Source organism: Maylandia zebra, linkage group LG8 (assembly GCF_041146795.1).
Source record: "Maylandia zebra isolate NMK-2024a linkage group LG8, Mzebra_GT3a, whole genome shotgun sequence".
Classification (NCBI taxonomy): Eukaryota; Metazoa; Chordata; class Actinopteri; order Cichliformes; family Cichlidae; genus Maylandia; species Maylandia zebra.
Genome location: NC_135174.1, coordinates 13,515,238 through 13,530,356, shown reverse-complemented (window position 1 = coordinate 13,530,356; position 15,119 = coordinate 13,515,238). Strand labels below are relative to the sequence as shown.

The 15,119-nt window shown below is 43.6% G+C and overlaps 1 protein-coding gene across 5 annotated transcripts in view; it reads left to right on the top strand.

The window, feature by feature from the left end:
* Positions 1 to 15,119, top strand: part of ntn2 (netrin 2) — a 44,009-nt gene that overhangs the window by 16,776 nt on the left and 12,114 nt on the right. For all 5 annotated transcript variants that reach the window (XM_004571350.3, XM_076887413.1, XM_004571352.6 and 2 more), the window contains 2 exons: positions 9,614 to 9,802; positions 14,187 to 14,336. In XM_004571350.3, the coding sequence (XP_004571407.1) occupies positions 9,614 to 9,802; positions 14,187 to 14,336 (339 nt within the window). The remainder of the gene's footprint in view (positions 1 to 9,613; positions 9,803 to 14,186; positions 14,337 to 15,119) is intronic.

Sequence of the window (15,119 nt, the reverse complement as noted above, 5' to 3'; positions counted from 1 at the left end):
GAAGAGCCCTCTTGTGGAGTCAACGACAATGTGACATCCTGAGTAGATGATAATTTATGGTCTCGTAGCTCTCTGTTCTTGGCTGTGTCCACAGCCGTCTCGGCCCTGTTTGGCTGCAACAACAAGCTGCTCTATTCTCCAGCCCTTCCTCTCCCTCATTTGTACTCAACCTGCAGGAAGTCCAGAGCACTGCTGGGACGCTGCGAGCTCGGGGCCAGACACCATCCATCCCCCAGTGGCCCACCGAGCCAGATCTGCTTCCAGTGTTGAGCCAGGCGCGCTGGTATGCATTAAACAGGGAAGTCATTTAAAGACTGATTGAACTGCTGTTTCGTCTGATTTGCCAGAAATGCAGGTGAGCTGCGGTTAGCAGCGAAAGCCGAGTGTTTCTGCTCTGCTGACGTCTTTGGGCATGGTGTTGAATGTTTTGAGTAGGAAATTTGACACACTGGGTCCACGGAGGGAATGAATGATATGGTATTCTTCTTTTTTTCTGCACAAGAGGGTTTAATTTTGAAATTAAACAACCAATCAGTCAAAGACCTTTTCACTGTAGACTCTCGTTATACCTCAGGCCATGTCATCACCTGAAGGAAATCCCACAAATTAGTTATTACCTCTGAAAAAAGTTATTAGCTGTTATATAATACGTAGATGCTATTAGATCATGTCTGCTTCACTAATGAAACAGTGGTCTTATTAAAATGTGACTTTTACAGCGGAAGAGGAAGGAGAAGCAGAACGGACAGATTTTTGCGAGTCTTGTCACAAACCCTCTCAAGCTTTTCAGGGGGCTTGTGGCTTTTTGTGGGCTCAGCTTATGTTTTTTGGAAACTATTAGCTGGAATTAGGGGGACATTGACAGATAGGTTTCTTAGGGAAAGCAGTGTGATCCAGCAGTGGTGTCAAAGCAAGAGGCCGGCCAGCAACACATGCTCAGAACCATTACTCTGATGAAGCTTTCAGAGCTGGAAACTCTGAAAGACCACAGAAGCGCAAATTCGCCGCTTTTTTTTTCCTCTTTTTTTTTATATCTCTTTTTCCACCTTTTCATTTCTCTCACTGACAAGGGGCAGATGGTTATTCAATCCTTATTAGAATTTCAAAATAGGCCTCCATCCTTTCACAGCACCCCTCCTCCTCGTCCTCCTCCGCCTTCACCTCCGCCAAGGCCAAGCAGAGGTCAGGCCCGCGTTCCAGTCATGGAGCAGATTCATCAAGACACTTTTTAGAAACTTACTTGTTAGAAATGACCTCATTCTTAAACATCCCACACATGAAAGCATGGCACAGTATGCGTGAAGATGCATCAGCGACTGATTTCACAGATGAGCAACGTTTGTGTGCTTTTATTTTGAAATGAAAAGCTAACATCACCAGAGCACTTGGTGCCTTAAACTGGTACAACATGGTCAGCTGAACTTTTTTTTTTTTTAAATTATTATTATTTTAATCTGACTGTAGAGGCCATTATGAAATGAATCTTAGTAAGATGCTAAATATAGATGGCTAAGGATGTACGTTTGTTCCATTTTCCTAATTTCACTAAGTGACCTCCGCTGCCTTTGCCATGGAGGCAAAGGGGGAAACGATGCTTCAGTTACTTTTGTTTGTATGTGTGCTTGTTGAGGGGGCGTGGGGGTTGGTGAGCAAAAGAAAGTGATTTTTTTTTTTTTTTTTTTTTTTTTTTAAAGAAACCTCTTGTGCTTTCAAATAATTACACAGCCGCAGAATGTTGTTTTTAAAATCATGCCTCTGGGATAGTTAGCGTGAGACACGAGAGTTATGGTATGGCGAGGCCAACAAACATAACATTAGGCCTCTGAATTCTGTTTTGGTGGGGTGCGCGCGCTTTAAGAATTTGAAGCAGGTCCTTTAGGACAGCAGGATTTGGTCACTTTGACTGTAAGCTTTGCTCTTTGCTTTTATTCCCTCTGTCAGTATTGCAGCTTTGGTTCGTGGCCAACCCGCAAGGGACTGATGCAGTTCTCATTCGGCAAAGCCACCCATAAAGGCTTCCTGGCAAGAATTAAGCGCGGTTAAACAAACGTTCAGGACAGCAAAGTGTCAAATAACAGCGCTTAATGTCAGCCGGGTTAAAATGCTGGATGCTCCGCGGCTGCCCGAGGCCAAGGGAGTGCGCGTTAGTGTGCGTACGAATCTCCTCGCGTCTGTGCATGTGTGAGAGCCACATGTAATCTGGAAGTGTGATGTAGCATTTCATCCCGGTGCCAAAGCAAACTGGTGGAGCTGCAGTGTGTGTGCCCACCCTGCTTTCCCAGGCCCACATCAACTCTCACCCACAGATGGTAGCAATCACCTCCTGAGGTGCCCTTCACCTCCAGCGTTGTCTTTGCTCTCTGTCCTCATTGTAGCACACACTTCAGTGTTCCCTCTTCTGCCTGGACAAACTCACGCCTGCTGTTTTGTATTTCATCTATTTCGCCTCACTGATATCAGCCTCCTCCTTCTATCGCTGAATTCGTCATTTCGTAATGTTTTTCCTCTTCATATGTTGTTGCAAGTGTTTGTGTTCTCTTGCCTGGAAAAAGAAGAAGAAAGAAGTAGTATTTTGGCTGCCAGCCGGTATTGCTGGTGGCAACAAGTTTCAGAGGGTATTAAAAGAAAGTATGTTTTAGTATGAGCTCCCTTTTAACAGGTTTTCATTCATGTCTATACCTGACTCAGACGGTGGGGAAATAGACTGATCTAAGCAATCAGTCGCTGGCATCGTTTGCATTTTGTGTACTGCATTTGAAGTGAAGTCAAAAGAAGACTGCATCCATCTCCACTGAGGAAGTTCAGCCCATGAATACATCTTACAGACCGGATCTGTAAGTCAGGCTACCTCTGCTTCTCACTGCTGATTTAAACATCACCTTTACGACTCCAAAGCCGCTTCAAATGTTCAGCTATTATTGGGGTTTGAGCCACGGTTCTCCACCATTTCTGCTGTCATCTCTGGCCAAGGTGGTGAATTTTCACAGTATGTTCCATCTGTCACTTTCTATTTCTATTTCTAACCCAAACAGGGCATCTCGTGCAATGCCCAGAGGCTACATCATGCATGTGTGTGCCAAGAGTCAAGGCAAAAAGTAAAAACTGCTGCACTTTACCTTGGTTCTTACTGATTCTCCATGATGATTTGATTGCACAACATCCTCTGCTGCTTCTCCTGATTGCATCTTATTGACTGTGACAAGGAAAAAAAGAGCAAGTAAGAGACGGAAAGCAAAGGCAGTGGCAGGACAGAGATAACGATGTAGGGATGTGAAGTGGACCAGTGAGGGGAAACAGAGCTAAGGACTCAAATCTCACTGACACCAGGCCCCCAACCTGGCAACCCTCCAGACTAATCTTGTTAAAATCTCTCCCTGCCTGATGCCATCCAGAGAGAGAAAGTGGAGATGCAGGGAAAAAGGTGGACGAGAGCGAGGGCCAAGGCAGGAAACGAGCAAAGGAGAGACGAGCGACCAGCATTTGAGATGGGGTCTTATGAAAGTAAAAAGAGAGGAGGGGTAGCAGAGGTATTAAGGGGACTCTTAAGTTCAAAAGGGCTCCTGAGAGCTTGCTCTTAAGCCAGCGGCGTGAGGCTAACCACAGAACCCATCAGAGGGAGGGGAAGTCTGAGAAGTGGTATCATATCTGAAATTGAAAGATGTCTGTGTGTATGGGGTGGGGGGGAACAAGAAGCTCTTGCATACTGTACTGAGTGTGTAATGCACCCAGCCGGATTTCCTGTTAGTCCTCAGCTCTGACTCTTTAAGTCATTGTCTCAGCTTGATGTCCACAGCTCATTAGAGTCTACAGATCCAGCAGAGCTTACATCTGCTTATGACTTTTATTTTATTTTTTTTTACCCTCAGTCCATATTATTTTGTGGGCAGTTATTACCTCTTGAGGCACTTATCACTGGGGTGTGTGTGTGTGTGTGTGTGTGTGTGTGTGTGTGTGTGTGTGTGTGTGTGTGTGTGTGTGTGTGTGTGTGTGTGTGTGTGTCCACACTGTACACTGGCTTGGCTATAATAAGGAGCTAATTAACCGGGTGTTCCCCTTGGTGCCCTGAGCAGGTGGCTGGAGCAGCCAGGTGGAACTCGGCCCAAACACACACACACACACGCATTGGCATACACACATACACACACATGATGGCAGCAGCCCATATAGCAGAGCCTGTTTGGCCAGGCGAAGAGAGCACCCAAGGGGGGCTGCTGCAAGCAAGTCTGGACTGTGGCATGGGCCAAGAGGGGAAAGGTGGTTGGTGTGAGCGCACTCCAATTTTCAAGGACCAATTTTAGCCATGGGATTTGTTTCGCACAGGCATCCAAAATCAATTGGCTGTGCTCACTGTATACGTACGGCTTGGCTTTTGTTCGGCCTGAAGGAAAATCGAGGTTAGATTTAACCCGGAGATATGGAGTGGATGCAAGAGGGGTGATGCACTCACAAACACGCTCGCATTTTTTTTGTTGTTGTTGTTGAGCAGAGTCTTTAATGGCCAATTTGGCATTCGTACTTGACGAGTCAACACGCGAACCTCTTCGGAGCACATTTCCTCGTAGAGGCATCTTAACACAATAACCAATATTAAGTGGTGTGGTGTGTGTTTAATTTTTTTCCTCTCGATCTCGAAATATTTCCTCTTGTTTTGAAAAACACAGATCACCTAAGATGACGAACTGTGTAGGGGGAAGGTACCGGGTCGAAACAAGAACCGCAGATGAAAGTTTTGCACTTGGCACCGTTCGGTTTGATGACAGTGTGGTGAAACAATTCATTGCTCTAAAATTTTCCAAAGGGTTCTCCTCCTCCCTCCCTCCCTTTATTTTGGTCTCCGCATCCCTCCGTTTGCCAAGCCTGTAGCCTGTGTTTGTTATTTGATTTCCACGACAACACGAGAAACCAGCTTTACGCATCCTCGAATTGGACACTGACCCACGGAGGAAAATCGTTCACTTTGGGGGGCAATCACAGACTCTTTGCTGACTTTGCTGCCACCCACAGAAGTCCTCCCCCATACTGAAATGACTCCCCCCCCCCCCCCCCCCTTCCTCCTTTAGATAAAAATGAGTCTTTATGCACAGCACTACTACGGAAGCTTTGATGTGTTAATGAATTGAAAAATGGTCTTCAACAGAGTTCAGTTATCCCCGCTGAGCCTAATTTGGTTGAGAGGGTGTGCAGTGGTGGTGATGGTAGGGGGTGGCATTTTGGTGTGTGTGTGTGTGTGTGTGTGTGTGTGTGTGTGTGTGTGTGTGTGTGTACGCGCGCGCGCGCGCGCGCGCGTAGGCACTTCAAAACAAACCCATAAACATTCCAGGATCTTTGGGGCAGCTGTAGCTCTGAGTTAACAGCACGCAGGGTGTGAAGTGCAGGAAAAAAAACACATGCAGGTAGCATAGAAACACCTACTTGCTTTTAATTTTTTTTTAGTGCTGATTTTCTGGGATTTGTTCATTTTTCTCCTGCACTTTTTTTTTCTGCATCCATCCCCATTTGTGTCGTTCTTTTACTGTCAGATACTAAACTTTTTCCAATTCTTTCTTCCTGTGACAAAATGTCTGGATGTCGTTAAATCCTTTGCAGCTACACGTGCTAAATCATTTAAAGGTTAAATTCTGGAGCTTTCTTTTACATTCTCCACACTTAAGCGTGTCCAAGCTCAGTCCGGTCTTTGTTGGCCGATCTTATTGCACAGCTGTAAATCTAGAGGATGCCATAAGAGGTCCGCTGGTACTTCAGCTGGGCAGAAAACGCGATCCATCGCTTTCATGTTCTGCTACAAGGTGTTAATGGTCACAAGTGCTCACAGCTGTGTGTGTGTCTGAGATGCTTGATCACAATCACAGACCCCTACCTCCATGCCCCCACCCGCTTTCCACCCCTGCAGCCCCAGCCACTCAGTGTGACGTGTGTGTTCTTTGTCACATTTCCCTTAGAAGAAGTTGGACAGGCTGTTTAGATCTTCACATGCACACACACACACATGCAGGGAGTCTCTCACCAGTCGATGTATATTGTTTTTCCCACTCAAACCTGGGACCAACCATCTCGCCATCTAAGAGCAGACTAAGGGTTAAAAGGCTTTGAACTCATTTTTCAAACTTTGTTCAGGATTAAATTGCCCCGCTCCCCTAACACTGCCTTCATATTCCATTTTGGATAATTCTCCAGGGTTGAGAATTAATTCTGATCTTGGACTCTCCAGAGTATGAAAGCACAGCAAATAAATCCAGCAGGGTCTCTACACAAACAGCGCTGCCTTGATATGAATTTATACATAAAACAGTATTTTCATTAGCTCGAGGATTCCATACAAATTGGGCAACATAATAACCAGATGGAATTGGGAAACAGTCTGGGAATGTGCTCCCCTTTTTCTTCCAGGGCCCGCAAGAGGGTGAGTCGGGGGGAGACTTGGCCTCTTTCCCAACCAGGTGCCAGGCTTTCCTTTGAGTGTGGACAGCGATATGTATTGCTCACCATATGTGGGGTACTTATTGCTTAACATTTGCGCTTGAGGGATTCTCCTCCAGTGAAGTTGTCCTTTAAGTGATTGCAAAAGGCTCAGATCATTGAACTTAATAGAACTGGAGAACTGACCTTGGCTGGAGCAGAGAAATGAAAATCATCTGTAAATTATTGGGAAATATGTCTTAAAGGTCACACATTATACCATTATCATTATAAGTTCATCTAAGTCTCATATCTCTCAAGAATGTGCATGTCAAGTGTCAGCTTAAAATACAAAACGGATTTCTCATCCTGCAGTGGTTGTACAAACACGGTCTTTGCTGTGTTTTATAAAGTTTCCCTTAAATAAAATAGGGGCCTTGGCAGTGGCAGCTTATCTGGAACAGCGCTGTGCCTTCTCCTGCCATTGCAATAGATATCTCAGAACAGGAAAAGTAAAGCAAAAGAACTTTGGTTACCCGCCATAAGCCCAGATCCTGTAAGTATAGACTTACCCACTGTCTTGTAACAAAACTCCAGAATTCAGCCACACGTCTGAACCAGAACTGGACCCAGAGCAAGGAAAGAGTCTTACAGAATGAAATGCTGCACTAAATTTTCACATAATAGAGTTACCATTTCTGAAATCACTTGCATTATGGCTATTTATTTTCCACTTATGTACAATCGGGCTAACTGAGTTTAGCCCGCACTACAGGACATGAAGAGACATGAAAATACCCACTTGTAGCAGGCTCAGTATTAAAGGCATTTTTTGCTGGCCTTCTGTATTCTAACACAACGCTGGTGAGTAGGCGTATATACTCAGGTCGTGCAAATAGTTGCCAGATTAGCTGTGCAACATGCTAACAGTGTTTTCCGATCAGGCAAGAGTGGGTAAAGTGTACTGCATTCATCCAACACTAAACATTAGTTTGATTGTAGTAGCTAAGAGCTTTACAGAGCTACAGGCTCAAACCAAAAAATAAAGAAGTAAAGGGTCATGGAGTGGGGGGAGGGGCTTTGTTGAAGATGAGGACTGTGTAGTTGTGACATGACGTTATGGAAGGCCCTTATAAGTCGTTTTTAAGGTAGTTTCTGAACACAGTTTGAGTAAATCTCTATTTTTCTAAATCACTTATAGTCCACCTTTACATATTTGTAATGAAATGGGTACTGAGATCTCATTTTCTACGAACTTGTAACAAAATAAGTTTAAAAGTTCTGTGTTCTACAACTGGTTTCTTATTTTGTCAGTAGTAAACTTAATTACTGAAAAGATTTATATAATTGAAAATAAAAAAAACTGATATTTCCCAAATCTTTGGAACAGCATTGTTGTTTTAAAGGAGTGACAGAGTCATTTAAAAGATGATTAATTATTAATTGGTCTTTATATAAACACTAAAAACTTATAAAAGCGGGGGTTTAATACATAGAACATAAAAGTGACGTTGGACAAAATTTTATTCAGTAGTAGTGGTGATGATGATGATTATAAACTACCTGTTTTCATTGCCCATTATGGCACTTAATTACTTAATTTTCTTATTTATTTTACTGTTTTGTGTCTGTGTACAATGTATTTGTACATACTGTCTGTGAAAAGCTCTTACAAACTTTTATTTACTTACTCAACACAAAGGTGTAAAGGTACCATGTTGTGGTTACAGGTGTTGCAGGTGTGTTATGTACCATTTTTATGCTCTTTAATTCATACACAGCCGTAGTACCTTAGTAGCTCGGCTTTTTGCCTAGCAACTTCAGAGTGGTGACGTGTCCTCATGAAGTGACTGCACCTGGGCAAGAAATAGCTCTACAAACAAACAAGATATAATGTGTTAATTAGTGAGGGCTGGCAGATTTAGTTGCCGCCGGTCAGAGCCAGGCTAGGTGTTTGGCCCTCGTAAGAGGCTGTTCTCGCTAGCTTCATGTTTATCCATCTGGCATGAGGATGGTGTCAAACTTGTAGCCCTGCAAATATGATCATGTATACACGGAGTAAGTGGGTAAGACAGAAAATATACATTTCACATGTTTCTGTAACTGACCCCTCTGCGCCTTACCCTCACCCAGTGTGTTTTAACTTAGTCTCTGTTGCTACATCCTTCTTGTTTTATTCTAAACATTTATTGTGTAGTGAAATCTATTTCCTTGACGCCTCTCCAGTTTGACTAAAGTTAATGAATATCACTTTCTGTTGTGATCCTCTAATACTTCTGCTTTGCCACAACTGTTGACATTTTCACTCAAACAGCTCTGCTGTTGTTTACCGCTTTTCAAATGCATCTGCAGATAACTTTGAGCTAAAGCTAAGCTCAGCGACAGTTGACTTTGAAGCCACGGCCAAGTCTTCAGGTTCCAGGTCTGACTTTGATTTAACCAGCAGAGGTTCTGGATCAAAGTCTTACACAAGCAAGAAGTGTGGGTTTCTCATTAGACTTCTCAAATGCAAAACCCCCACGTTTAGATAATGAAAAGAGTTTATCAATAATGTCAGAGTTGGTGAACGCAGTTTTATGCTGAGGAATCAACGGAAAAGACTTGTGAGCAAAAGAGACATTAAGGAACCAGCTGGATTTCAAGGGTAACTGGGAGAGCTATAACCACCCCTCACATGTCCCATATATCCTGCTCGCCTCATTTAGAAGACAGCTAGCTCGAGCCCATTCCTATATCTGATTTGGTCTCGCTTTTAATAGATCTAAGAAGTCTTTACTCATCAGTGATTCATGAAATTAATGTCTCTCTTTCCAGTGATTAATAACTAATGGGCTGAGAGAAGCCGAATTCATTAATTATGAAATGGGGAAAATGAGCTCTGCAAATATCACTTTTGATTGATGAGTTCTGGAATAGCAGCCAAGCCCACAGATGCAGCATAGATTATAAACCACTTATTATTATTATTATTATTATTATTATTATTATTATTACTACTACACTGCCTTACTTGAAAATCTTTCCCAGCTCTCTTGTGATATACATACCCCACCAGTAAGGATATATTTTACTGCTGAGCGTGCTCCATGTGAACATTTCAGCCTGCTAAATTTATGTTTGAACCCTAAGATAAATACTGAGAAGTTATTGTAAACTTTTGTATCTATCCTCCTCACCCTTGCCGATACCATAACGGCTTTGCTCTTTCCCTCCGCAGCGTGCAACTGCAACCTCCACGCCCGCCGGTGTCGATTCAACATGGAGTTGTACAAGTTGTCAGGGAGGAAAAGTGGCGGGGTGTGCATGAATTGCCGCCATAATACCGCAGGACGCCACTGCCACTACTGCAAGGAGGGCTTCTACAGGGACATGGCCAGACCAATCACCCACAGGCGAGCCTGCAAAGGTGAGAATCTAACAAGAAGTAACAGTAGTGTTTATGAAGAACTTTATTACTAATTTTCCAACGTGGCTTTCAAGATAGTCTGTGCTATTTGCTGCATGAGCTCATTCCTCCTCTATACTTCTATTAGGCTTCAGTCAAGCATACTGCAGAACTGTAGCACTCATTCATTTATCCTTGATTATGATCAGAGCTCGCTCTTCATCTGCTGTCAGAAATATAACACACAAGTGGTTTCCTGGGAAAGAATTACCAACCACAAGTCACGAGCACGGATCGCTTCGCGTTATGTCAGTCATTAATAGAGTAGAAAATATTTGTTTATAGATATATGTGATTATATGAAAATGTCCCAGATTATTACTTTAAATGTAGTTTAGCTTTTTCTTTGGCGCTACTCGGTGCTAAATGTTTACAAAATGTTCAAACAAACACTGATTGAGCCAGTCTATGTGTTTGAGAAAGGGGAGAAGTGGTAATATTTTATGAGTGGAAACATATGTTGTCATGGCAACTCTTACTATATATGTATATATTAAAAAAAAAAAAAAAATCAGCATGTCTGATTTGCCATACCATAGCAGAGAGAAATGATTTGATACTATGCCTGGAGTCTTTCTGGCCACCCCACCGAATGTTTTCCCCCCTTGCCCACACACCACATAATATTTTCATGTAACCAATGCATGTCTCATGGAAAATTGATTTCATTATTTCACATTTGCAGTGATATTTTTCAGCCCCATATTATGCTGGAAATATTGCAAAAATAACACTTGTTTCCTGTATTTGATGCTCGAGAAAATACTCAAATAAATAAGAGTGTTTTGTAGCCGTATGATCCAGATGAAGGTTTAAAAAAATCACTTCCAGAACATAAAAAACGGCACTAGTGAAAGCTGCCAACACTCATAGCCATGAAGATCTCCTGGCTGTAATTTCACGGTGGGAATCTCTCACTGGCTTCTCGTCAGTTTTCCTTCTGCAGCCTGTAATATAACACCGAGAGGTTAGAAATGGCATGATATCAGGCCGCAGTTGCCCATGGTAGTTTCAATGAGATGTTGAGCCATTCATTGTGTAATGGCCAAAAAAATTACAAAAAAAACCCTCCACAGCGACTTGGTCACATACCTTAAAACTTAAGTCATTTGACCTGTTAATGCACTGAAACAATAACAGAAAGGGATCTGCTGCACCCCTGACAACAGATCCGCTCTGAGATGTGCATCCCCATGTGCAAATGGTTCTCTCATCTTTCATTTCCTGCAGTACGTGGAAGCATAATGTTTTCACACACATGCAGGCCACTTGACACTACAGTTTGTCTGCGATCCAAGTCAAGTGATCAGGTTATAAACAGTTTAACACCCTCCTTTCCAAAAGCTCCAGATGTGACAGAATCCAAGCTTACATTTATAAAGCTGAGGGGGCCAGCTCCATGATTGATCCACAGCATTCTAGGAGATGTCATTTGCTTTTGCTCTCTTTTTCTTCATCTCTGTCTTGCCAGATGGTTTACAACCAGGACCTCTGATTGCACCCTGACTTATGACTTCCCTCACTCTGCCTTTCTACAAACCCATTAAACCTTTGTCTTCCTCTTATTCTCATACCAGCATCTATGATTTTCTTTCCAGCCCTTTGCTTTCCATGTCCTTTCTGCCTGTGACCCGGTCGCGACAGAGGTCAGGGGTGTGGTATTGTTGAAGGGGGTGCGTGTCATGTCGTCATGTCTGAAATGGAGTTACTGCAATAAAATACAGGTGTGTTCAGAGGAGGAGGCGGGAATAGAGGGAGGCTGGTGGGCGGTACAGAATCTAGAAGGGGTTGTGTCTGTTACTGATCAAACTTGTCCAGGTCTAGTTGTCTGTTCACAGTGTGAGGCGTATTTGAAGGAATCTAAACACAAAACCAGGATTCCGGAAGTAACGTGGATATTTTAAGTCCGCAAATCTGAAAGCTACTTTCCATGACAGCAGACAAAGGCAGTCTTCCATGTGTCCTCACCCCCAACTGCTCTCAGCGGATGGCTGCCCAGCCGTGAGCCTGGTTGTTCTGGAAGTTTCTTCTAGTTAAAAGGGAGTTTTTCCTTCCCACGGTCGCCAAGCGCTTGCTCATAGGGGATCATCTGATTGGTTGGGGTTTAAGTATTAAATGCCTTGGTGTGACTGTTTTTGTGATTTGGCGCTACATAAATAAAACTGAAGTGAACAAAGTGCAGTCACCACAAGTTGAGTAACACAGTCACTTAAAATCACTTGAATCACTTAAAACAAGCAGACGCCTGAGAAAGGGACTGCAAATCCCAATGCAGCGCCTGTCACATCTGCAGTCACATGGGCTTGAAAAGCCATCAACATCTGAGGACATTTTTACAGCTTTCTAACTGGCTCTAGCCTCTGCACATAAAACCTCAGAAAAACAGTTTGAGGAAGGAAGGCTGGGGGTTAGACTGACACGACCAAACCCCCGTCTCCATCCTGCCTGCCCCTGACAGCTCGTTCAGATCTGGCCGTTGCTGGTTATTTACTGAACAATGTGAACACTGACAGTAACCTCTGAACTCCAAACAGTCAGAGTCTCAATTAGAAGGGAAGCGAGGGGGTCCTGTGCATCATTCGCAGTTTGTTTATACTGACCAGCCCTGTCAATGTTAAGTGATCAGTGCAGAGACAATAGCTTGTAAAACTCCTTGCCTTTGTCACATGTCTCTGCAGGAACAACTTGGGATTATGACATGGGTCATCTCACATGTGCTTTTCCTTTGGTCTGAAAGCGTTTTTCATTACTTGAAAAACGGTAAAAGTTGACGGACCAATGCACTATATCATTTGAGTTTTATTGAGAATGCAAACTTCAGGAAAATCCCAAATAGTTCCTAGCCAGAAGCAGAAGAAACTCTGGCTCTAAATGAAGGTGGAGGTTGCTGGCACAGCATAAAAAGGCGTCTGGTGACCCCCGGCACCCGAATTAGTCCTGCATCACACCCTGCCACATGCTTAACGTTCTTGTCCTTAGTTCAGTCGCACTTTACCAAGTGCCTTCAAAGCTGAAGTTTCCCATTGGAGTCTGCGTGACTCAAATAATGGGGATTTTGCACTCATGATGAAGCATCAGATTTACATCTCGGCTTCAAACAGTGTGCAGCCACTTTGACACCTGTAGACTTCGTTGGCCTTGCCAGAAAAGGCAGACACGATTCTAAAGATCTGAGCTGAGCTAATCTCCTCACACCCTGCCGTCATGCAGACACTCTTGGGTCAGTTTCAGCCATTTAAACGCTCGCGTTGCCGATCCAACAGGTGGTAGGGTCCTCTCCTTTGTTGTAGCAACTTTAAAAAAAAAAAATCTGCGGGCGCAAATAAACACATTAACAGTTTCGTCAGGTGGTGGGAAGAAACCGTGGCATGTTAGCAGCTGCCTTTCCCTGGCAAGCTCTGTAGAAGTCTGCTGGATTACAGGGTTTTTCCCTTGTATGAAATATTGGTCCTTCTTGCCTTTTCTTGATAAGCCTGGACAATTACAACTATTGTGTTACAGCTGAGGCCCTTGCAAGTTTGCTTTTGCCTTTTTTTTTTTTTTTTTTTTTTTTTTGTTAGTCTGAGAGTATTTTTCCAAAGTGTCAGACTGAAAACAAAGGGGGAAAAGGCAGAGTTTTCCTACTGGGTTTCATGGCTTATTGTGTTTTTGCTTTCACACTTCCTGTGTTCTTGTAAGCTTTTGTCAAATGGCTTCAACCAACACTCTAGGCCTCATATGATTAACTGCTCTTCATACATCCAAAAAAACTAATGAGTTAAAGTGGCTTAAATAAATCACCTAGAAAAGCAAACCTCAAAAGTCTTGCCAAAGTGAGGTGACCGGAGCATTGCCTGTTGGTGTTGGCATTTGGTGGGCATCCACGGAACTTTTGGGAAGTGATGAAACAGCAGAGCGTGTGTTACCAGGCAGGCAGGCACTAGGCTGCATGCAGCATTTAGGAAAGAGGAAACGAGCATTTGGTCTGCATCTCCTGCTGAAACTGATGCACTACATGCATCGTTCACCCGATCTAATAGCTTTCTGTGCTTTTAGTTGTCCTGTAATGTCCTCCACACAAATATCTTATTTCTCATCAGTTTTCTGGATATGCATGCAGTTTTTCACAATGCAGTAGTTTGAGAAACCTAGGTATAAAGGCTAAAGACATGTGGGCCCCCAAACATTCAGTATTAATGCAGTCAATCAATCATTAATCAATAATATTTACTGAATGTCGGAGGAGATTTGTCTTATCATTTTGCATTTTGCAGCAGGTTTGATGAACTGGTATCTCTTATCTCTTTTATCTGCCCCACCACCCTCCATCCCTCTTTGACATCTTCCCCCAACCCCCCCACGCCAGCTTGTGACTGCCACCCTGTGGGCGCAGCAGGCAAGACATGCAACCAGACCACAGGCCAGTGCCCCTGCAAGGACGGTGTCACGGGCATCACCTGCAACCGCTGCGCCAAAGGGTACCAGCAGAGCCGCTCGCCCGTGGCCCCCTGCATCAGTGAGTAACTCAGACACACATCCACACGCAGCTACCAGTTACTGCATGCGACACTGATCAGATCGTCATGGTTAATTTTATCAGCTTGCCTGTGACTATTAAAATCTGACAAAAAGCATGATCCATAGCTAAAGGCAGCACATACCCAAACCATGAAGAATACAGAACATAAGTGAAAACATACTTTTATGTAGTCTTTCTGGCTATCGGACAGACATAACCCGTGTGTGTGTGTGTGTGTGTGTGCGCGCGCCTGCCGTATTTGGATATATTTGTGAGGACCAAAAATTGGAATGCTACACTACTTGTGGGGACAACAGTCAGTTATGGGGACAAAATGCCTGTCCCCACAAGTTTGAAGGCATTTTAAGTTTAGGCTAAGGGTTATGGTTAAGGCATTAATTTTTGAAAGGCTAGGGTAAGCGGCTAGGGAAAGACTTTTGTCAAGATGTCCTCACTAGGATATGAAAGTGTGTGTGTGTGTTGACTTGCATAGCCACTGAAACTGCAATGACATTTCATGGAGAAGAGCCCAAAACGTGAGCCAAACGAGTGCCCCAGCATAAAGTTGGGTTAAATTGAAACGCGATCCATGCTAAAGGAACAAAGAGGCATACTGTTGTTAACGCTTGTGCTGTTATTCTACTTTCTCTTAACTATGTACCATATGTGTTTGTGTGTGTGTGTGTGCTCTAGTAGCTGTGTTTAGGTTTTTGATTTCCTGTAACAAGCGAATGTGAGTCCACGCAAGTTACGAATTTTGCCCGTGGGCCCAGCACGTGT